Here is a 22,500-nt window from a genome sequence, read left to right as displayed (position 1 = left end):
CTGTTTAGCTGATGATTCAGAGTGCTGGGCTCCGTGTGGAGGCCTGTGGCTATTGTGATGGAGCTCCTTGAGTATGGAACGTGGTGTGATGAGGCTGTAATGAGGTCTCTGCTACATTAGAGTAGTGCAACACATCAGCCTCACCTGATTACAGAGCACCAAATCACCCAGTGCAATCAGTGAGAACGTAAGCATGAGGATGTGGAATCCGTTTCTCATTTTGGACATGGACACGGACACAGACACTATCATTACTGAAAACGGCCAAGTCTTGATTAAAACACCTCTGAGTGTGTAGTCTTCGTTTTTCACAATTCCAATGTCTGATTGATGATGATGAATTTGTTGGGTTCCATCATGCACCCCAATCATGCCGTGAAGAGAGACTGAGTGGCATATGGTCTTATAGATACGCGCGCGCACACACACACACATACACACACACACACACACACACACACACACACACACACACACACACACACATACACACACACACACACACACAGTAGATATTGATCAAGGCAGATGCAGATCCAGTCTATCAGAAATGAAACTGCTCCATTTAAATGGGCAAATCAAGTAGTAGTAAAAAATCTCTGACACAGGACATAACAAAAAAGGTCCAATTTACTCCTGTATACATCTTGCATTTAGAGCGTGTTCAGACACATGCTGTCCCCATTGCTCTGATGGAAATCTGATTACATTCTGGCCTGCTTCTCCTACAGTGCATTCAAATCAGCCCAGAAGTACGCATTTGACTCGGGCAGGAACACAGGCAAGAACTCTGCAGTTCTCTTGCCTTGTACTTATTACTGATCCAAGGAGAACTCAGCCGTGTGACTAGAATGACCTATATACATGTGTGGTTGTCATAACTAATCAATGGAAACACACTGAACAGTTGTTAGAATGAAGTTTGGAGACTTTGAATAATCTATCAAACATTACTTTAGAGGTCACACTCCAGATGCAAGCAGGTGCCATTCCTCATCACATTGTGGTAGAGCTTTAGCTAGATTTGCAAGGTATGTATTTAGCTACAGAAATAGAACAACTGGCAGTAAGAACATCTGGTAGCATCTGGCTTGAATGAGTGGCATGAACCCATTCCCTCCACAGGCAAGCAAAAGACTGGGGCCCACCACCCATATGCCATGGCATGGCTGTGACTGATCATAGACCAAGCATGGCCAGGCCATGGGTGGTGCAGGCACAAAGTTACACTAAGAACTAGAGGAGTTACTGTAGGAGTGTGTTGAATCAGAGGGTCATTCTGGTGAGTGTCCTCAGCTGCTTTGCAGAGGCACATGATGTGGCCCAAAAGTTTGAAGTTTGGTCCCATCATTCCGAACCCTAGTGTCTGCTCCTCTTAGCCACACTCCAGACCACCTACAGTAAGCAACATTTGTGTGAAAGCATAACTAGTTATGTGACAAGGCCATGTGCTTAACAAGATCAGGGTTTCCCCTCCCCTAATAAATAGGGGCAATGGGGCACATTGATGCAAGCAGGCTTGGAATTTCACCATTCTGGGGGCAAGGCCACTTGGCCTTCAGTTGGGCATATAGGGGGCACAAAGGCCACATGTCAGGGCACCAAGGCCAAAGTTAACTATACAGTAGTAGCATATAAAAATGATCAAAGTTGTATTTAGCCTATTCACTGCAGTAGACCACTGTAAACATTACAAAAACATGAAACATGACATATTACATAGAACTGTAAATCATCTGATCGTCTAACTAGATGTACCGCAGAGCGGTACAAAATATCGCCGCCGCCCAGTCCAGCACATTTTTTCCACAAAAATAAATCACGCTGAAAGGCCTATATGATTTTAACTGTCTCACAAAATTGCATTATCCACACTCAATTCTCACTGGTATCTGCTAGACAACAAGTACCTCATACAAATATAACAATGACGATAACAATGATGGAATAATGTGCACATTTGCTGTGTTAAATAAACACACATCCTTTATGCATGGACACATCATAATGATACATAATCATCCTAATTATGCCAGTATTTTTTAAGCTTTAAGGGCAGTGTTTGCAGGCAGCGAGTTTTGACATTTAACACCTGTTTTTCCAACTTGCTGCCCATACTGCACACTATGTAGCCTGGTGTTGTAGTTCAGGTCTGAAACCCCACACAATATTGGACAGGATTTCACAGCACAATAGCAGCCAAATATATCACAAAACAACACCAGTTGGTTATTATTAGTGGCATCTCGGCTGTTCTCTATTGGTTGCCATGCAAGTCTGTTGCCTATATAGTGTAGTTATACTCACTAAGACTGAAAGGCCAAACTGCTTGTGAATACCCAAGCAACTGATCTCAGGTTTTATGAAGGAACTTTGTTTTGTTTGACTCATTTTAGTTAAAAAAAATAAAAATAAAAATAATAAAAAAAATAGAACAGCTTGTTTGCTGACCTTTGGAGAAGAGTAACTTGTTGTCTTCCTTTCCTCAGTACACATACACTGTTTCAGTTGCATCTTCAGTGTGCATATGACTGATTATGTTTACCTGTAGCTCCACTCACAGGCACCCAGATTGTTTTGCTCTGCTCCAATGACTTATACAGTGTACTATTGCTGTTGTATAGAGTAGAGAAATGCGTGTAAGCCTGGGATCATGGATAAATGGAAGCTGACAGAGAAGGAAAACATCTCGAGTGTTCTATAGTTGGATTAAGATCAAAAGGCAAATATGACTGGTTGTGCTCAAAGTGGGCTTATATGAAAGTAAAGATATAACATTCATGTTAACATTCATTCATGTCAACTTTATGTGCATGTTTGATTATTACTGGGGATTGTGCATCATACGGTATTCATGCAGCATTCAATCAAGCACAAAACAGTATCATGTGTAAGTCACTAGTGAGTTTGAGGGCATATTGTAATGAGGTTTGCAGTTGAGATGAATTCATCCTCCTTCCATCTCATAGTTATTATATACTGTATGACATTGTTTGTCTTTCTCTACTCTGAAAACATCTCTACCAGAGGATCAGCCCTCATTGATCATATCTCCCCTGCCACATTGCTATGAATCCGGACTGTGTATCCCAGTATAAACATGAACCCACTAACCGCCGCTTTGTGTTCCCAGTCAGACCCATGTCCTTGTAAAAAAGCATTGAAAACTAAAAGTGGGGCGTCATTTGCAGGGGTCATCAGGACAGCTCTTCCTAACATGGACCGTGAGGCACGGGACCAGTACCTGCTGGTCATCCAGGCCAAGGACATGGTGGGCCAGATGGGCGGCCTCTCTGGCACCACGTCTGTGACGGTGACTCTGATGGACGTGAATGATAACCCTCCGCGCTTCTCCCGAAGTAAGGCTCAAGATTCCCTACTTGCCCAAAATGCCAACCCATAACCCTTGTGTTGCAGTTTTTCTTCCTTTTTTTTTCATCTTCACTTTCTTAGCTCAGCAAAAGTTTTTTTTTGCAAATGTCTTTTCACATTTTCATTGCTTTCACGCATATTCCATGCTTTTTTTTCCAAACAGTAATGATATTGGATCCACTGTACAATATATTCATCCTCACATTTGCAGCACAGCAGTAGTCATCGCTTGCAAATGTGTTCACGCTTTTTCAATAGTTTTACACGTTTTTTACATCCTTTTTCAAAACATTTAACATAGCTCTCATAGAAGGTTTCCAAACTACCGATATATTAGATTGTTTGTGTTGAACAAATGGGAAACATTTATTCAGACATTGCTTGCATACTTTAGTGTCTTAGTGACATTAGACTTCTAATGTCTCAGGTCTCTAATGTGTGTGAAACTGAAATTCTTTAATTAGCAATCAGACCGTATCCCTCTGTGTTGCTGTTTGCTAGTATGGATCAAAGAGGCCAAAATATAGAGTAATGATTAGAGTCGGTCATTTAGTGAAGAAGGCCGTACAAAAGCTGACTAGTCCAGATGCCTATTGTTGCACTATGTCAGTGAAAATTAACAAGTACGTTGTGCTTGAAGTTGTGCATGAATTAGTTTAGTATAATAGGATACTGCATGTATGTGCATATGTGTGTGTGTGTGTGTGTGTGTGTGTGTGTGTGTGTGCTATTCTTTAAAGAAAAAAAAATGTTGACAAAATATGCATGGCCAAGCCATGCTGCAATAGCATTTCGGCGGTCAATAGCTTGCATTGTAAATCTAATACACCTTTATGAAATATCCCTTGCACAATTCTTCAAACAGCAACCCTTATCCATCGACAAAATATGCTACGTCTCTCAGAGAGGATAAAGGAACAGAGTACAATTGTGCTATTGATTCTTTGATGAATAAAGAAGGCAACACATTGAATTTACAAACCTGTCTACAAAAAGTATTCAAGTATTTAAAAAGTCAAGAAAAATTGTAATGCACACACACACACACACACACACACACACACTCATATAGTAGATCTAAACAGGCATCCAGCACCATCCAGGGAATCAGGAGAATCAAGCGTCCCTACTGTGCCAGAGCGAAAACAGATATGGGAGCTCTGAAGCAAAACAGTTACCCCGCTCCACCACTAATGAATCCAATACTCATTAAAGTTAAGCCCAGCTTTTAATTAGTTCATGTTGTCGTGTGGTATACTAATAAACTTTTTCTCTAAAAAAGCCTTGACAAAATTGGGGTTCAGTTACTGTAACACATAGGCAATTGGTAGAGACTTTGGTGTTGTAAGCCCTTACCTGCAGAGTCAGAGAGAGGGGGGGGGGAGAGGGAGCAAACACATGAAATTGGAAAATAGTGTCATCAATAACTGTTTCTTTTTCTTTCCCTCTCTTTGTGTGTGTGTGTGTGTGTGTGTGTGTGTGTGTGTGTGTGTGTGTGTGTTTGTGTATTTGTGTGTCTGTTTGCATTGTGATTTTTTTTCTCTGTGTCTGTCTGAAGAATCCTATCAGTTTTCGGTGCCCGAGTCTCTGCCTGTAGCTTCGGCGGTGGCCAAGATAAAGGCTCTGGACGCAGATGTGGGTCCCAACGCTGAGATGGAGTACAGAATTATAGATGGCGATGGCCTTGGGATGTTCAGGGTCTCCACGGACAAAGACACCCAGGAAGGAGTCATCACTCTGCTAGAGGTATTCAGAGCCACTGCAGACCGTCATGTGGGCGACTTAAAAGGACACGCTTATTCTCTGACCCGCTCTTTGTGCACACAAGACTGCTTCGTATCTGGTCATTTCTCCAAGTTTGCATTCTGTTGATTATCCATTTGAAATGTGCATTTATGGCCTGAGCTTCACCACATTGCTTATGATAACTGGACAGTGCCCTTCATGCAAGCTTTAGTCAAAATTAGTTAAAAGGGTTCCAAGGACCAATTTCAAAGCTGTGTGTATTTGTCTCAGAATCACTATTTAATAAATCACTAGACAAGCAGTCGATACCATTCTGATAAGAGATGGATGTTTGCATTTTATGATCTGAAAATTAACTCACAATGACAGGAAAGGTCACCGCAGTACTCTGTTAAAAAATCACCTTGGAAATTAATCTTTGAAATTCTATGGAAATTCACCTTGGAAATACATTGAAATCTGAACTCTTTTCAGGTCTTTCATCTGAAAACATATTTTACTTTCTTCTCTCTTTTTTACGCGTTCTCTGTGTGTTTTTCAAATCAGAACTTGGACTTTGAGACCAAAACCACCTACTCCCTGAGGATTGAGGCATCCAATCGGCACCCCGACACCAGATTCCTGAGCCCGGGGATGTTCAGTGACATAGCGAATGTTCGGCTGACCGTGGAGAATGTGGACGAGCCGCCACTCTTCTCCTCGCCACTCAGTAAGATGGTGGTGTCCGAGGCCGCCAAGGTTGGCACCATCATCGGCACCATGTCCGCTAATGACCCAGATTCTACCAATAGCCCCATCAGGTACGAAGTTACGGGGAAAATAATGATAAGTATATATACTCTTTTGATCCCGTGAGAGTGTTGCTAACTCTGAGTGTATTATTGTTTTTGCCACTGCCACAGGTATTACAGGTTTGAGTTAAAGCAAAACTAAGGTTATTACATTAAAATCAGCTTCAAACTAATTTTGATGATACAGTGATTTGTAAAAGGGAGCCTGACGTCAGTCATTGGCAGTGCACTGCACAGCCAGAACACCTGCTGTTGAACTATGTATCTTTATTGTACCCTGCAGAAACATGACCCGTTTCATCAGGTTTCTGTGCAGCACATTGCAAATTGATAACAATGGGAAAACCCATTCTTACAGTGCTACTTGAACATTTGAAAGTTTTAGAGCTATGTTAATTATTTTCTGTTGTTTAGAACTGCCAGGCGGCTTCATTTGTTTTTCACATGGCTTTTCTCTAATTAAATAGTCACAGGCAGCTTATTCTGGGAAATCATTTATCCTCCTGTGGCTAAAGCAGTTGGAGAGATAGAAGATAAATAAAGCTCAACAGTCTCTTGAAATCTCCCAGGGCAAGGGGTCAACCACCAGATAAATGGATATGTGTTAGACAGTACAATCAATGTCTATCTTAATTTAAGATTTCAAACATTATTATTTGTGCATTTTTTTTTTTCATTTAAGTCTGAATGTTGCTTGTTACAGCTCCATTATGGTAGCTGAATGATTTCACACCACAATGGCAAAAGCATACATGAACTTAAAGACCATATCAATTCTACCAGTAAGTCTGCTGGTCTCACAGTTGTGTGATTTCTGGGCTGCAGGTATTCAATAGACCGCAACACGGACCTGGAACGCTTCTTCAACATTGAGGCAACAACTGGCATTATCAGCACTGCCAAGCCACTGGACAGGGAGATCAATGCCGTGCACAACATCACCATCCTGGCCATCGAAAGCCGTGAGTTAAACTCTACCTCTCGTTTGTATGCTGTGTCGTAGCCCAACACACCCCTTTCTCATAGGTTCATCTTAATGTAGGGAATGACCACAAGACTGAGTTGGTGGAAAAAAAACCGCCTTCATTATCAGCTCCCATTTGCCCCGTGGGAACACAGGTAGTTTTGGTTCTTGCCCATTAGCGGTGGTCTGTCAGATTGGAGAAGACATCCACTGTCATGTCTTACTCCACTGATTGTAATGCTGCGTGGCAGTGCCCTCCGCCGTGTGTCTGAGCCCATTGAGACTCCAGAGCAGCAAGCCGAGAGATCCACATGTCTTGTAAAACTGGACTGTTTTATTTGAAGCCAAGTTGTGGTGGGCTGGTGGATATGACACACTAATTCACTTTTCGTCATTTCAAATTCTAGATGGAGTACAAGTAGACTGGCGTGCAACTGAATGCACACCTTAATCAGGCCAAATGCCAGATCTCAAACGGGAAAAAACAAAACTGAATTGATGCAGCCACATCATTAATTGGATCCACTCCAAAATTGAAATGATTCTGCCTTGGACCATGCTACATTTCCCCACCACAAACAGGCCCATAGTGTAATCCCGCTAGCAAACAAACAAACGCACAAACAAACACAGGTGAAAACATAACCTCCTGGCAGAGTTAATTAAGCCATTTTTGGTGATGTAATGTTACACATGAAAATTCTCCAAACTCTAAGGCTTGGACTAAAGTGACCTACCAATCAACATTTGCATAGCGCCCCAGCCAATGGTGCGGCGAAGACAGGTGTGGCTCTCAATCTCTCCGCGTGCTTCTCTGTGGAAGGCAGCACAGATGAATGCTTTGGCTTGGACAGTGGGCAGCTCAGGCCTGCATGCGTCGTTCCTATGTGCTGATCCAAGTCCAAGCGTCTGTCAAGGTCCTCTGCACAGGTGCCATTCGCCAGAGGTGACCGTGGCCGAGCGCCTCCCCTCCCTAGGAGTCGTGGGGTTTGATGGAGTTTCATCTTGATTCTAGCCGATGGACAGGTCACTTACCTCTTCCAACTAAGCTTCAGACACCACTTCCACCTCCTCCTCCTCCTCCTCCTCCTCCTCCTCCTCCCCAGCAAAGCCACGCCACTGCTGACTCAAAGTATCCTGGTCACTGACTTTGAAAATGACCTTGAGAAAGAAAAAAAAGCTTTCCCTGGCCAACAGCACCCCGCCCACTCTCAGGCAAGCCGACCTGCCATCCATCTGAATGATGGGAGATAATCATATCTTCAAATGGTTACATTCCTGCTTCAATATCCATGAACATGGACTAACTTAATGGGACTTTGCAGCTACTGCCCCCACACCATAGATCATTGTCACCAGCATCTGCTGTCCCCGCAATGGCTCTTGGCAGAGAAGATTGAAATGTCCCTTTCTATTTATCTTTGGAAGGTGAGCGCAGGCCAGGTTAGGACTTGAAAGTTAACTTGGAAGCCCACTCTGTTCAGTGACTGACTTGAGAAGGAGGAGTGTTTGAAAACCACATAGGCTGATATGAAAAGGCAAATTCACCTTGAATTCAGGACATTTGGAACCACTGTAAAAAATACATCATCTCATTTTAGATCTTTTGATCTTCATTAATTATGCTTTAACTTCTTTTGCTTGGCATACTTGCTAGTTTTCATATTTCAAAATGCATGGTTAAATTCTTGTCAGCCACGGCTACAAGATAATGAGAAATATTATAATGAGTTACTTTTGTGCCTTGGACACATTTTCTTCAAAGCGACGGGTTGCAACATAATCTCAAGTAGGTTTGTGGATGTTTTCTATTAAGTGTCTTGTGCCTTGCCCTTTGAAGTCATTTGCTTCAAAGATGTTAACTGAGTGTAAGTTTCCAGACGTCCTCTCCGTGTTTTTTGTTTGCAAATCATCCTACCCAATCAAAGGGGGAAACCCAAATGCAGATTAAGCTGTTGTGTCTCATTCACTAATTTGTGCATTCAAGTGCTCATCATACAGTGTGCATTGAGAATGCTCTTACAAGTGTGCAATGAAACGCTGCTCGCACCGAGGTCCCTGGTGCCAGTGAACAGACTATAACGTTTAGTTGTCAAACAGACCTTTTACATTTTTATAAAATACATTTATATAGATGGAATTTCATGTAGGATTTTATTTTTATCTAGACACACAAATTGCAGTAGAACTGACCTTACTGACTAACTTCCCATTATACTTCTGAAAGGTAGCATGCTTAATTGATGCTTGATAGGTTTCCTGAGCTGTGACATACACAAACTAGATGTACCGCAGAGCGGTACAAAATATGACCGCCGCCCAGTCCAGCACATTTTTTCCACAAAAAGAAATCACGCTGAAAGGCCTATATGATTCTAACTGTCTCACTAAATTGCATTATCCACACTCACTTCTCACTGGTATCTGCTAGACAACAAGTACCAAAACATGATTAGTTCATAGATTTCACATGTAAAATTCATTTTATACAACCCCACCTCCATCTTGCCTGTTCATAATTATGAGAAATTCTTGATTGTTTGTGTTATGTTTATGTTATGTGTGTGGGTGTGTGTGTGTGTGTGAGTGTGTGTGTGTGTGTGTGTGTGTGTGTGTGTGTGTGTGTGTGTGTGTGTGTGTGTGTGTGTGTGTGTGTGTGTGTGTGTGTGTGTGTGTGTGTGTGTGCGTGCCTTCGTATGTGCCTGTGCATGGAAGCGTACATATGTCTACTGTGTGAGTATGTGTCATGATTACTGTGAATGTGTGTGTGTGTGTGTATCTGTTTGTGCACATGTGTGCACATGAACTGGGTTAACATGACCCCTGGAGGCAAATATACGGAAAAAATGGTCATCCTAGGCCCTACAGTTCTCAAGATATTCACAGAGAACTGTGTCTGGCCTACCCTCCTTTCGGGGGGTCCAGTCCAGCGGGGGGGCTACAGATCAAAACGAAAAATGACAGTTCCATGCTATCCATGTGGGGGTACATGCCCACCAAGTTTTGTGTACCCCGGTCTTTCAGTGTCCCGGGAATCCTTGTTGGTGTACGTCACTAAATGTACACATAAATTGTTTTATTGTAAGGCCCCCCATGAACGAAAGTACACAAAACTTGGCATGCATTCGGAGGGTGTCATAATGATCCTTCACTTTCAATTTCGTGCAGTTTTGACCATGTCAGCCAGAGATATTGTGATGAAAACACCTAATTTTTTGCTTTTTAATTTTTAACTAGGTGGCGCTATACATGAAATAAGTGGTAATGGGATGGGTTGACATGGCCCCTTGAGATCAACATACAAAAAAAAGGTGGACCTCCTAGGCCCTACGGTTCTCGAGATATTCACAGAAAACTGTCTCCGGCCACCTACAGGCCAGTTGGTGTATAGTAACATAAATTAATTTATTGTGTGGCCCCCCCATGAATGGAATTCCACGAAACTTGGCGTGCATTCAGAGGGTGTCATAATGATCCTACACTTCCAATTTCGTGCAGTTTTGACTATGTTAGGTCACAGATACCTGCGATTACAACACCTCATTTTTACTTTTTTGTGTTTAACTAGGTGGCGCTATACATGAAATGAGTGGTTATGGAATGGGTTGACATGGCCCCTTGAGATCAACATACAAAAAAAAATGGTCCTCCTAAACCTTACGGTTCTCGAGATATTCACAGAAAACTGTGTCTGCCCTACCCTCCTTTCGGGGGGTGCAGTCCAGCGGGGGGGCTACAGATCAAAAACGAAAAACGATGGTTCCATGCTATCCATATGGGGTTACATGCCCACCAAGTTTTGTCTACCCCGGTCTTTCAGTGTCCCGGGAATCATTGACAGAAATTTGGACATGCGAAAAAGAAAAAAAATAAAAAAAAATAAATAAAAATCTGACTAAACCTATATGACCGCCGCTTCGCTGCGCGGCGGTCATAATAATATTCCTTGTGTAAATGAACAGATCTAGGAACTCTCTCTCTCTCTCTCTCTATCTCTCTCTCTCATAAATATGTCATGACACATAGATAGCAGAATATTGAAAGACAAATTGCAATAAAATCCTCAATATTTCACTACATACACAGTACATTTTCTTGATGTCAAAACCTTGTTAATAAAGTCTTTGTATTTGTGAAGAAGATACAGTAGCTTCACATCTATGGAAATCTCTCATTCCAATACTCACCGGCTGTCCTGTGTAACATGAGCACCTGCATTGAGGTTTTCCCATCAGTGGAGATCATGTAGTGAACAGATGGAAATTAGAACCAGAATAACCCGGTTTCACTGGCTGGCTGGACATAATAGTTGATGTATTCCCACCCCTGTAATCAGAGAAAACCTTTGATCCCCACCACTGCAGCTGCATAGATAATGCCAAATCATATTAAAATGTAATATCTTCTCAGTTGTCTGTCCAAAGAAGAAGGCGGGGGGCGGTTTGAGAGCCCTGACTCTTGGAGAGGGGCAGTAGAGAAGACGTGGCGAATGCTGCTGTGCTCGGCGCTTTTCGAGGACACACATTTGCAGAGGACAGGCTGCCACCACTTAACACGGTCACTCATCCACACCCACGCAGACGCAACAACACACTCGCCCGTACACACTCACTCATATACACATATGTGACCACAAAAATGCCCCCCCCCCACCCACACACACACACACACACACACACACATACAACCACACAAACAATAGATGTGGCAGATGTTGATCTTCTGCTTCGCTTGTTGCTTTCTGCCCTCCACAGGTGTCCACTGCTAGCAACAGCAGTTTAGTTTAGTCCAGATATCCAAAACACATATGCTGATGATATAGTTTCTATCTTCATGATGTGTGTGCATCACTGTGAATTTCAGACACCTGTGCTACAATTAAAAGTAAAAAAAAACTTGGAGGCAAGCGCCCATGGAAGTGACAATAAACATCCACCGCCGAGGCTCATCCTTTCGCTCGCGTTAGATTTCTGGCGGCATTCAGGCACACCTAAAAGCACACCGCAGTTAGCAAATAATCACCCAGCTGTTTCCGTATCCTCCAATTTGCAAACAGTCTGATGAGCGACACACAAGGAGCTGTGCAAGTCTTTATGTCTGTAGGCTGCTCGCCGTAGCCCGCGTCTCCCAGGGGACTTAAGGACATGGAGATGAATTCATTGCCGATGCTTATCGCCTGAATTAAAATATGGCGGCGATGTGGGCATCAATCACCGTGATGCCTCCGTCGGAAATGTACCTCCTGTCCCGAGAGCACCTCGCCAGGAGGATAAAGAGAGCGGGCTCCGCTGATGCTGAAAGCACACGCTTGCTCTCGCTGCCCTAATTTCAGCCCCTCCAGGTTCACTGAGGGTGTCATTTCCAAATGCCAGCATCCCTCACCCCCCCTCTCCACACACACACACACACACACACACACACACACACATAAAACAGCATCTGCTCATCACTGGGCCGAGAGCTTACACCGTTGCACAAAGACCTTGACCTGCCTTTCTCCTGCAACAACTCTTTATCTTATTTTTTTCTGAAGTAGCGAATAAAGCTTGGCAACTGGAAGGCAACATGTCCTTTGGTCTGAGACAACTCTGATCCCTTGTCAGCCAGAAGTCAATATCGTAACCAAGTTCCTTGGTTGCAGCGCAATCTGGCGTCTGTTGTCAAAGGAAGATGAAAAGTTGATTTGCTGCCGCACTAAGAGAAGTGTATTTTTGTCTGACACGCTTGCCTCATGCCTAAACCTCACATTTGCAACTTAAGTGAGGGAGCAAATGCTATTCACAAACAAAGTGTTGCTGATGTTCATGTATGCTTATATTTCTTTTCTCCTTGTCCTCCTCTCTCTTCTAGTGGACCCGGCTCAAGTCGGGAAAGGTATTGCTCTGATCACGGTGATGGACATCAATGACAACGCCCCCGTCTTTGCCATCGAATACGAAACCTTCTTGTGTGAGAGCTCCAGTCCTGGTCAGGTACTACGATGGCAGCAGCCCTCATTTTCTCTGTTACTGTTGCTAAATGTTGTACAGTGTGAGTGAATACTGAAACGGTTACGTTTTCTTATCAGCATGCTAAGCTGCTATTGTCTGATCTCTGCAAGGACTAGGGGCACGTTCATGCCCTCTCTTCAGTGTGACCTGGCTGCTTGAATGGGCACCGGAGTTGAACAGCAGTGACCCATGGGCAGAGCTATGCATGGCCCACAAAAGGGCCAGGAGCACTTCAGTCCTAGCAGTGTGCGTCACTGTGCCACAATGGCCATCATCAGCCAGTAGCTGACAAAAAAGGCACTGCTGGACAGAGTCGGTGAAAAGGGGCCACACATGGCTTTCAGCGGCAGGCCATTCCAATCAGAGGATCAAAACGGGGCGCGCTGGTGTGGAAAACACTCCACATCAATTCAAATGGGATGAAGGTGACTGTGGCATGAAATTGGTTTGTTGGAGAGCGGTGGCAGATGGGGCAGGGGCCAGAGTCCTGCTGTGGTGGCCAACACCACCGCACCGCACCGCACAGCGCACACAAATAGTCACCCTCCTTTAAAAGGGATGCACGCTGCATCTCAGCAGCTTAGCACAGAAGCCCATTCAACCTCAACCTCAATGTGTTCGGTGTTCAAATACCACGCGGGAGGCTCTTGTATTTAAAAAATGCCTCATCTGCCCAAAACCTCCAGTTGGGATAATAGGAGCGTATAACCGTACAGTCACAGTGGTTAAAAATATAATGGCATTACTCACCGATGAATAGCTTCAATTACAACACGAGCAGACAAGGTGTTAAACCCTCGGCCTCTTTCTAATGAGCCTAATAAAAGCCATTGGCGCTGGCAGGAGATGGTGTCTGATGGACTGCACAGGCTATTGACCTTTGCTTGAATCACATTTACATTTATGCAATGCTAAATGATACAGCCATTGGTCACGCTGTAAAGACCTCTCTCGTTCAGAGCCAGGCTATTCTGCTGCTCCGAGGACTCAGGTCTCTGGAGTATTTTTATATTTTTCTGCAGGTTGATGTGTTCGTCTTCTGTCTCCTCTGTGCAGAATAGGGCCCATAGTGTCGATGGGTAATTGGATTACCATGTCAATCTAGTAAGAAAAGCAAAGTTGATTGTTGAGCTGATTGAGAGAGCTGTGTGAAGCAGCTCTAACGAGGGCTTTTAGACAATCCACTCCTCCCATCAGCGTCCTCGAGTGAAAGCCAAAAGCATGGGAGAGGGCATGTGGGAAAAGGAAGCACAGATTCAGGCTTTCGCTCTCCCTGTTGGAACGACAGTATTTGTGTTACAGCAATTAGGCTAAAGCTCTGACATTCCAAAGTCGCACAGAGATGTTTGTTCTCTCTCTCTTGTTCTCACTGTCTCCCTCTTTCTCCGTCTACACTCTTGTAATGTGTGAGGGAAGTGCTTGCGGGCCCGTCTCACAGACACTATCATTTGAAAGCAACACAGACACACACACACACACACACACACACACACACACACACACACACACACACACACACACACACACACACACAGACACATTCCTCTCGGGAAGCCCGGTCTATGTGCTTTTTGTCCCTCCCGGCTCTCAGTCATTCTAACTTTCAAAAACACTCTCTTTCATATTACTGGGCTAAATGACTTGCCCATCTCCCCAGAGCCCAGCAGACCCTAGGAGTCTCCTGTCTATCTGCCGGAGAAATGAAAATGGCCGGATGTTTTTTTCTCCAGATCACTTACAGTCTGCCATGTGTGTGGGGCTCTGATATCTTTGACCAAAGGATAGCTCAGAGCCGCAGCCTGGTGACAATACCACTAAGTGTTGAGCATGAAAGACTGCTCCACTGAGCTATCATATGTGTACAGCACAACACAGCACTGCACAGCACTTCACAGTTGTTTTGCTACAATCAGAGGCGCATTTGGAGTCAAACGGGAGGTGTCCATATTCTCAGGTTTATCAGGTCTGCATATTTCAGTGTTTCAGTGTTTTTCTGTGGAATGCCCCACACTCATTGCGAGAGAGTAGCGTTTTACTTCAAGAGAAAGTGATTGCCACCCTGCTTCAGGAGATAATGAGACATCACTTATCCCTGTTTATATGGCGTTTGCTCCTGCTTGGCTGTTTGTTGTTACATGTGTTGCTTTGTTGACTCTCGGGGGTTATATTTTCTCAGGAAACATACTCCCAACAAAGTGATGTTTCTTGATATTTTCTCTAGTCAGTGTTTTGCGAAGGGAACACAAAACAAAGGTATTGCAATTTTTCAAAGCTTTTATCAACACTCTGCTGCCTTATTCTTGCCACTTTTGTGAATGCCCTTGTTCACAGAGACACCGGTTTGCATAATGTGAAACGTCTTAAATCACTTTTGCTCGCAAATCTAACAGTGTGTTTGCACAAAGCAAATTATGCGTTGGTAATCATTCCCTGGCCGAACACCTCGGCAGCACACAACTGATTTTTTATGAGACAATATGTAACAACAAGGCGATGAATGAACCAAGAGCAGATAGGTGGAATGCCCCTTGTGGACGGACTTAGAAACAGATGGCAAGTGGTGCAAGAGCATTCCCCAGGTCCCCAGCAAACAAGTCCACTTTAATGGGTTCGGCCTCGCTCCATGTCTGCTTTAGCTGTGAGCGTTTTTAGCTGTGAGCTCTCACCCCAGCGCCCTTCAGCCACCTCTCCCCCTTTGTCTCCAATGTCATTCGGAGACTTATAACAGTGTCTACTGCCTGACAGCGTGATACATCACTAAATAAGTCAGAGCAACATCTGTGCTTCCAGGGTACTTTGTCTCATGTGAAAAGACCCCTCCCTTCAGTTCTTCTCGCATCCTTCTTTCTCTCTTTCTCTCTCCTTCCTAACACCTCGTCGTCATGGAGATTCAAAAAAATAGTTTATATTTTTGTGTATGTGTGCCGTGCTCCCTCTGGCGCGGCTGGGCGTTTGTAATTAGGGGAAAGCTGATCATCACACCTCTTGCTAGACGAGGCGGCATCCTCGGTGGGCTGAACGGCACCGCTGACAGACGGCGATAATGTGGTCATCTCCGCCTGTCAGGTCAGAGCATTAGTCTCCGCCAAGCTGGCCAGCCTCCTGAGACTGCCGCGGTATGGGGTTAAAGATTTGCCCTCAAACGGCCACGGTGTGGGTTAAAGATTTGCCCTGCAGCTAGACCATGTCTAGTCACATGAAAGACTATACTCAATCTCCAGCAAACCCAAAAGCTGCTCAACAACATCTCTCACTCTTTCCCTCCTTCTCTCTCTCTTTCCCTCTGTCTCTTCCGCTCTCTTTCTCTGCCCCCTCTCTCTCCCTCTTTCTCTATCTCTTCTTTCTATCCTTCCTTCTGTCTCTACAGTTTCTGATCAGAGTTCCCTTAATCGAGCTAGCATTCATTAGTCCACTCAATCAGATGACTTATTAATGAATATGAATTATATATTGCAATATAGGGCTTGTTTAGGATTTGATTTTAACATAATCATGGCATTACTGGAACTAAATATATGATTCATTTAATTAATACTTATTGGTTTTACCTCCTGAATTATTAATTTGCCACGTGGCTGAGACCTTCAGAAAGGTGTTAAAAATGTGAAATAATGTCAAAGACAAACCTCTCTCAGTTAGTTGACATTGAAAAACTGTCCTCCCTATGCTGTATTTTCCTCCTCATTTTGCCAACACATTTCACCTTTAACTCATACTTTCATTTGATTTCACAATGGACCATGGCCATTCAAGCATTTTACCATAAGCACCAGCTCTGTGAGCTCATACTTATTTAATTTCATCAGTGTGTGCATTAATGGAGAATCAAGCATTCATTATATATGTTGGGCTAGAAGACCGCAAAACCTTTTTTTTAAAAATAGAAGTCTTTTTCAGTTAGAATCTCATTCATGATTAAGATATATTTACAGATAAAAACGCCACCCATTACTCCCTACCTTTGCCAAGGGATCACTTAAAAAATGAGAGATTAAACCTGAATCATTGACTAGATAAATAAAATGCTAAGCCCTTCTCCCCTTAATGGAGCGGCTGAAAGCGAAACGTTTGTTGGGCGAGTCTATTTATTGTAGCCCCCTCTCCCTGTTGGCCCTGTGGAGCTGGTTTGAGGAGATTTCCTCACAGATTGAGTTTGTGCTGACTCCAGCTGAACACTGGGGGATGGCTCGGCACACAGTATTTAACCCCGCCAAAGCCAACAGATTAGACCACCGCAGTGTCAAGAGAATCTTCTTAGAGCACAACCTGATGGGCCACCCCAGATTATCATCTTTAAAACATAGCACTTTTTGGATGCTCTCTCTCTCTCTCTCTCCCCACATCTCCCTCTCCCTCTCTTGAATATGTGGTAAAATTCCTGTACATCCTCTTAATAGTCATGTACTGCAAAATATATTGGGAAAAATACGTGTTCTATTGAGATATCAACATTATTTTAGCTGAACCTGCAGGGCACTGGTGTCTGTGCATTCCTCCAGCTCATAACAGGTTCAGGCCCACACTGTCTGTGCTTCTTAGGCATCGATTTCTCCTCCAGCCTTCATCGCAATCTCAACCTATGAGATTTTCTGCTCTTATTGCGAGATGGATTGTTTAGATAATAGTTTAATTGACAAAATATTAATGCTGCTCTCAGGTCTGGTATATGAGTCTAATAACAAGTTTCCCTGCAGGTGATCGAAACCATAAGTGCCGTGGATCGAGACGAGCCGCCCAGCGGACACCGATTCTTCTTCTCCCTCGCTGCGGAGGCTGTAGGCAACCTGAACTTCACCTTGAGAGATAATAAAGGTTATTTATGGCACTGCAGTTCTTTACACACTCACCGTATACCTGTATATCTGTATATATCTGTATAAAGGGCTTTATTGGATGATGACGTTATGAATGGGACAAGACCATACCATTTCAGAGGTTTGAAGGGGTTGTGTCGTGGGGGCATGAAATGTTTTGAAGAATGAAAGCTGTTACTGTTGTTTTTTAGGGGGTTGAGATGATGGGGAGCCCATCATTTGAACTGATCTGGTTACCATATTTGGAATTCATTACTATTTTTACTAAATTGCAGGTATAGCATTGGTGCATTGAGTGCATTTAACCCTTGTAAGGTGTTCATATTTTTGTTACTCAGCCAATGTTCCCATGTCTGGTAGACCCACCACATTATTATGCTTTTAAATCAATACGGCCATAACAATTTATGTAAAAATACTTAACAGATGTTTACTTTAGCTCAATTACCAATGATATAGACATCATGGTTCATAATTGCTATTTACCCCTGTGAGAACACATTTATGACCATATATGGAATCCATTACTATTTTCACTAAATTGAAAGGTATAGAGCATTGTCATTGAGTGCATTTAAGATTCCATATGTTTCCATAGTTACAGCTTTATAGTTCACATATATAACATGTGCTTGGTTGATACATGTTGAGTGCTTTTCTTATTCTGAAGGGGCACATTTTGTTCTCCCACATCCTGTTTTTTGGGGTTTCATGTCGCCACACAGTGCACTCTAATGAAGTGTGGCTCGGCCCTTAAAATATCTGAAAGGTTACGTGTTAACCACCACACTGCTTCAAACCACAGCCAAATTCATTCCCCCCAGTTTCCCATGATCACATCCATAGAAAGAAAAAAGAGACATACTGGGACTGAGTTCTGAGGTCTGTGAGACTGCGACAAGATTCATCATCAAAATGTGGGCATTAAGCTCTCCCGCTAGCCTACTGAGCCGTCCTCGCTGCCCGGACAGGCTCTGCAGACAGCATGGTCCACTAGTCTCCCCAAAGACGATCGCTAATGGTCCCCGACTCAAACAGCTGAGCCAGTCAAATAACAATCCCCCTTGTCCCTGCCTGGAACTGGAGAACATGAAAGTGACTGTCACCCATTTGAGCTTTGATGTTGTAGGCCCACATCGAAATGACCATGCATTTCTTAACCATCTAATCACTTATTTTATTTCTCCTCCACTCCACCCGTCCCCCCTCCCCCCCCCCCTCTCGTTTGCAGACAACACAGCGTCCATCTTGACCAAGCGTGCTGGCTTCCAGCGGCGGCAACAGTCGCTGTACCGGCTGCCGGTGCTCATCGTGGACAGCGGCACGCCAGCCCTGAGCAGCACCAACACCCTGTCCATCCGCGTGTGCGAGTGTGATGGCGACGGCTCTCCCCAGTCCTGCGGAGCCGAGGCCTCCATGCTGGCGGCCGGACTGAGCACCGGGGCGCTCATCGCCATCCTGGCCTGCATCCTCACCCTGCTGGGTAAGACACTCCACACACCCCACACACCCCACACACCCTGCTGGGTAAGACACTCCACACACCCCACACACCCTGCTGGGTAAGACACTCCACACACCCCACTCACCCCACACACCCTGCTGGGTAAGACACTCCACACACCCCACACACCCTGCTGGGTAGGACACGCAGCCACTCCCTTTTCCAGGGCCCCCATACATCCTGCTGGGTAAGACTCCCCACACACCCTGCTGGGTTAGACTCCCCACACACCCTGCTGGGTAAGACTCCCCACACACCCTGCTGGGTAAGATACGCAGCCGCTCTCTCAGGAGGCCCTGAAAGACTCCACAGGAATTTATGCTTTCATTTTAGTGTGTTGGTGTTACATACAGACACCGTTTGTTATTTTGATGGACGATTCATGTGGGAAGTGGTTTTTTTTTCTGTTGTATCAGTTTAAATTAGGTTTCAAAATCCCATGGTGGAATCCACGGGTGCCAGTCTATCCAATATTTACGTTGAGTTACGTACACACTGAATTATATCTGACAGAGAATATTGGTCAATATCAATTCCATTTCAGTGATAAACAATTTGTCAGACAGTGGATTCACAGGTGTGGGCTGTTTTGTGTGTGTCTGTTTTGTCTAGAATGACCTGTATGACGGGGCTGTCCCAGTTCGCTGCTCTTTGGCGAGCAGACCCTTCGCTGATTGCTATTTCAGGGGATTCATTAGTTGATTGTCACATGAGAGCACAGCAGCGACAGCGTGCCATGCCCTCCCCCTCAACCTGCTGATGACTCCCATGCCTTCCCCCTCAACCTGCTGATGACTCCCCCTTTGTTTTGATTTGTTGACCTGGAGACTGTTGTGACTGCCTTTTTGATGGACAAATTGATTTCTTGATTAATTTCTTGACATTGTTAATCTGTGTCTACACAATGGCTTGCCGTATTCTCCAAGTGGGAGAAAATGGATCGGAAGCATGATATGCTGGATAGATATTGCTAAAGGAATGCTTGTTGTTGTGGCGTGTGGTGCTCCACAGCTCTTACATAATGAGCTGATGTATTCTGATGCCTTAGTAATGTTACAGAAAGAGTGTCAGAGATCATGGCTGTGATTTGGCACAACGACTAGATTCTCAACATCAACACAGCATGTGTGTCTTCATCCCTCACATTTTCTTATTGAGTTCAGCTGAATAATACTCTAGGATCACCTGTCCACTTCACAATCCCCTCCCAACTTTCGAAAATGCCCTTGCATGCTATGATGCCCAGGCCGTCCCAGATGTGTGTGATAGCTTTGTTTGGGGGAGATAGAAGAGAGGTTGATCTGTGATAGCTTTGTTTGTTAAAGTGATTGGCTTGTGACTGCTTTGTTTGAGTGCGGCAGGAGATACGAAAAAAGTTGAGACTCTTCAAAAAGAATTTGGAACAGATACATATTAAAGGAAATCTTATTTTCATATGCTACTAAAATACACTCCGGAGTACAGCCTGTGATTAAAAGACCCTGGATTATTTTAAACTCATAAATGCACCAAAAGATATTCCTGCACAGAAAGAAAAAAATATAATTACATTTTTGAGATGAAATTTCATACCAAAAATATTTTCTTGGTCTTAATTAACTTTTTCTTGAGATTGATTTGAGCAGAGTACAGTTAAATACAGTACCATGCAAAAAGAGAACTTCAGGACCTTATTAGTGAAGTAAACATGCAGTAATTCTTATAGTAGCCCCAAGGTTTGGTTTCTCTCCCTCCTTCTCTCCCTCTCTTCCAAGCTGCTTAGCCACTCGGCCTTTGATTAATTCTAGCTCTTGCAAGACATTTGTAGCAGTGCCTTGCCTCTGCCCTGACTAAGAAAAACACATCTCCCCCAGCCTCCTCCAACAGTAGGATTAGGCCTTTGCGCTGGCTGATCTGAGCTGTTATTTTGGGCAGTGGTGGCAGTGCCCGCGGGGCCTGGGCCTGCACAGCTCTCCACTCTGCTCCATGCCGCTCCGCTCTGCTCCGCTCTGCTCCGCTCACTCTCTGGCTCAGAGGAGAGGTGAAGGAGGAAAGATGAGAAATCAACAAGCAGATCTGTCTTTTTCTCTCCCCCCACCTCTCTCTCTCTCTCTCTCTCACTTACTCTCTCCCTCTGTCTCTTACTCACACACACACACATACACACACACTTTCTCTCTCTCGTTCTCTCTAATGCTGTATCTTTTTTTGAAGAAATAATGAATTAACAAGCGTTGTGTGTCTAATGCTGTCTGTATTAGTCACACTAAACAAACACTGAAAATAGCAGGGAAAATAGCAGGACAAAGCATGGCACCTAATGCAGCCATGTGCAGCAGGCAAGGACAAGATCCAGTGTGCTCACTCAGGCACTGGGTGCTGTGTTATTCACCACACAATCTGCATTAGGCAAATTAATATATATCAGTCTGTACTGAACTCTGTACTCTCTCTCGGCCTTCAGGAGAGCTACCTTGTCCAGTTGTATAAGGTTGTATTGCAGAAGTGGCACGTAAGGGTGCAGGACAATGACTAGTGTAGGTATTTGCGCAGTGCCTTTTGTACATTGATCTGAAATTAATCATTTGACCCTGATTATTGTAAGTGTAGCTTCAATATATGAAAAGACAAACAGAGATGAAACATTTGTTTTCATTTCTTTCCAAAGAGATGTTTTTTTTTTTTCTTTCTCCAGCATTAATCTAAACAATTTCAGGAGTGCATCTCAGACAGTGACAGCTGCTCCCTCCTGAGGTCTGCCTTTGGTTCGTCCGAGATCTGAAGCACACCTCTCCCTCATTAGACATCTTTAGGTCAAGGGATAAAGCCAGGTCACATGAAAGTCCAGGGACGAATGACTTCTCTCTCTCTCTCTCTCTCTCTCCCATCTCTGCCTCTGGTAAATAAGACACAGCATTCTAATTTGCCTGACCCTGAGCTTGACCCAGCTTGCATGGTGGTACTTAAAGTTCCCAGAGTTTGACTGAGCTTGTACAGTAATGCGAAGACTGCATGGGGAGACACATTGTACTCAGCAGTGAAATAAACATAAAGTCAGAAAGTCAAACTACCATTAGCAGTGCAAGCCTTGGGCTTTTGGTCTGCTGTATGTTGTTGGAATGATGTAGGGACATGCAGGGAAGGAGGCTGAGAGATTGGGGGAGTAGAAAAAGAAAGAGAGAGATGGAGAGGATGAGAGAGAGAGATGGAGGGAGAGAGAAAGAGAGAGAGATGGAGAGAGAGAGATAGAAAGAGAGAGAGAGCAACAGAGAGAACAGAAAAGCAGCACATTCCATAAAAGCACAGACTCACTTTGAAGACATCGATGAGAACGAGGACC

At 44.1% G+C, this 22,500-nt stretch overlaps 1 protein-coding gene across 2 annotated transcripts in view; it reads left to right on the top strand.

Moving 5' to 3' along the window:
- Window positions 1–22,500, top strand: part of cdh7a (cadherin 7a) — a 45,741-nt gene that overhangs the window by 19,148 nt on the left and 4,093 nt on the right. For both annotated transcript variants that reach the window (XM_076295983.1, XM_076295984.1), the window contains 7 exons: window positions 3,192–3,359; window positions 4,931–5,118; window positions 5,665–5,918; window positions 6,735–6,871; window positions 12,724–12,845; window positions 17,558–17,675; window positions 18,909–19,160. In XM_076295983.1, the coding sequence (XP_076152098.1) occupies window positions 3,192–3,359; window positions 4,931–5,118; window positions 5,665–5,918; window positions 6,735–6,871; window positions 12,724–12,845; window positions 17,558–17,675; window positions 18,909–19,160 (1,239 nt within the window). The remainder of the gene's footprint in view (window positions 1–3,191; window positions 3,360–4,930; window positions 5,119–5,664; window positions 5,919–6,734; window positions 6,872–12,723; window positions 12,846–17,557; window positions 17,676–18,908; window positions 19,161–22,500) is intronic.

The sequence above is a fragment of the Alosa pseudoharengus genome, unplaced genomic scaffold (assembly GCF_046254945.1).
Source record: "Alosa pseudoharengus isolate Yale_2024_CS ecotype anadromous, Long Island Sound unplaced genomic scaffold, YU_APseudo_1.1 YU_APseudo_1.1_scf_2, whole genome shotgun sequence".
NCBI lineage: Eukaryota > Metazoa > Chordata > Actinopteri > Clupeiformes > Clupeidae > Alosa > Alosa pseudoharengus.
The sequence above is the reverse complement of the archived record's forward strand: the minus strand, read 5'-3'. Positions and strand labels throughout refer to the sequence as shown.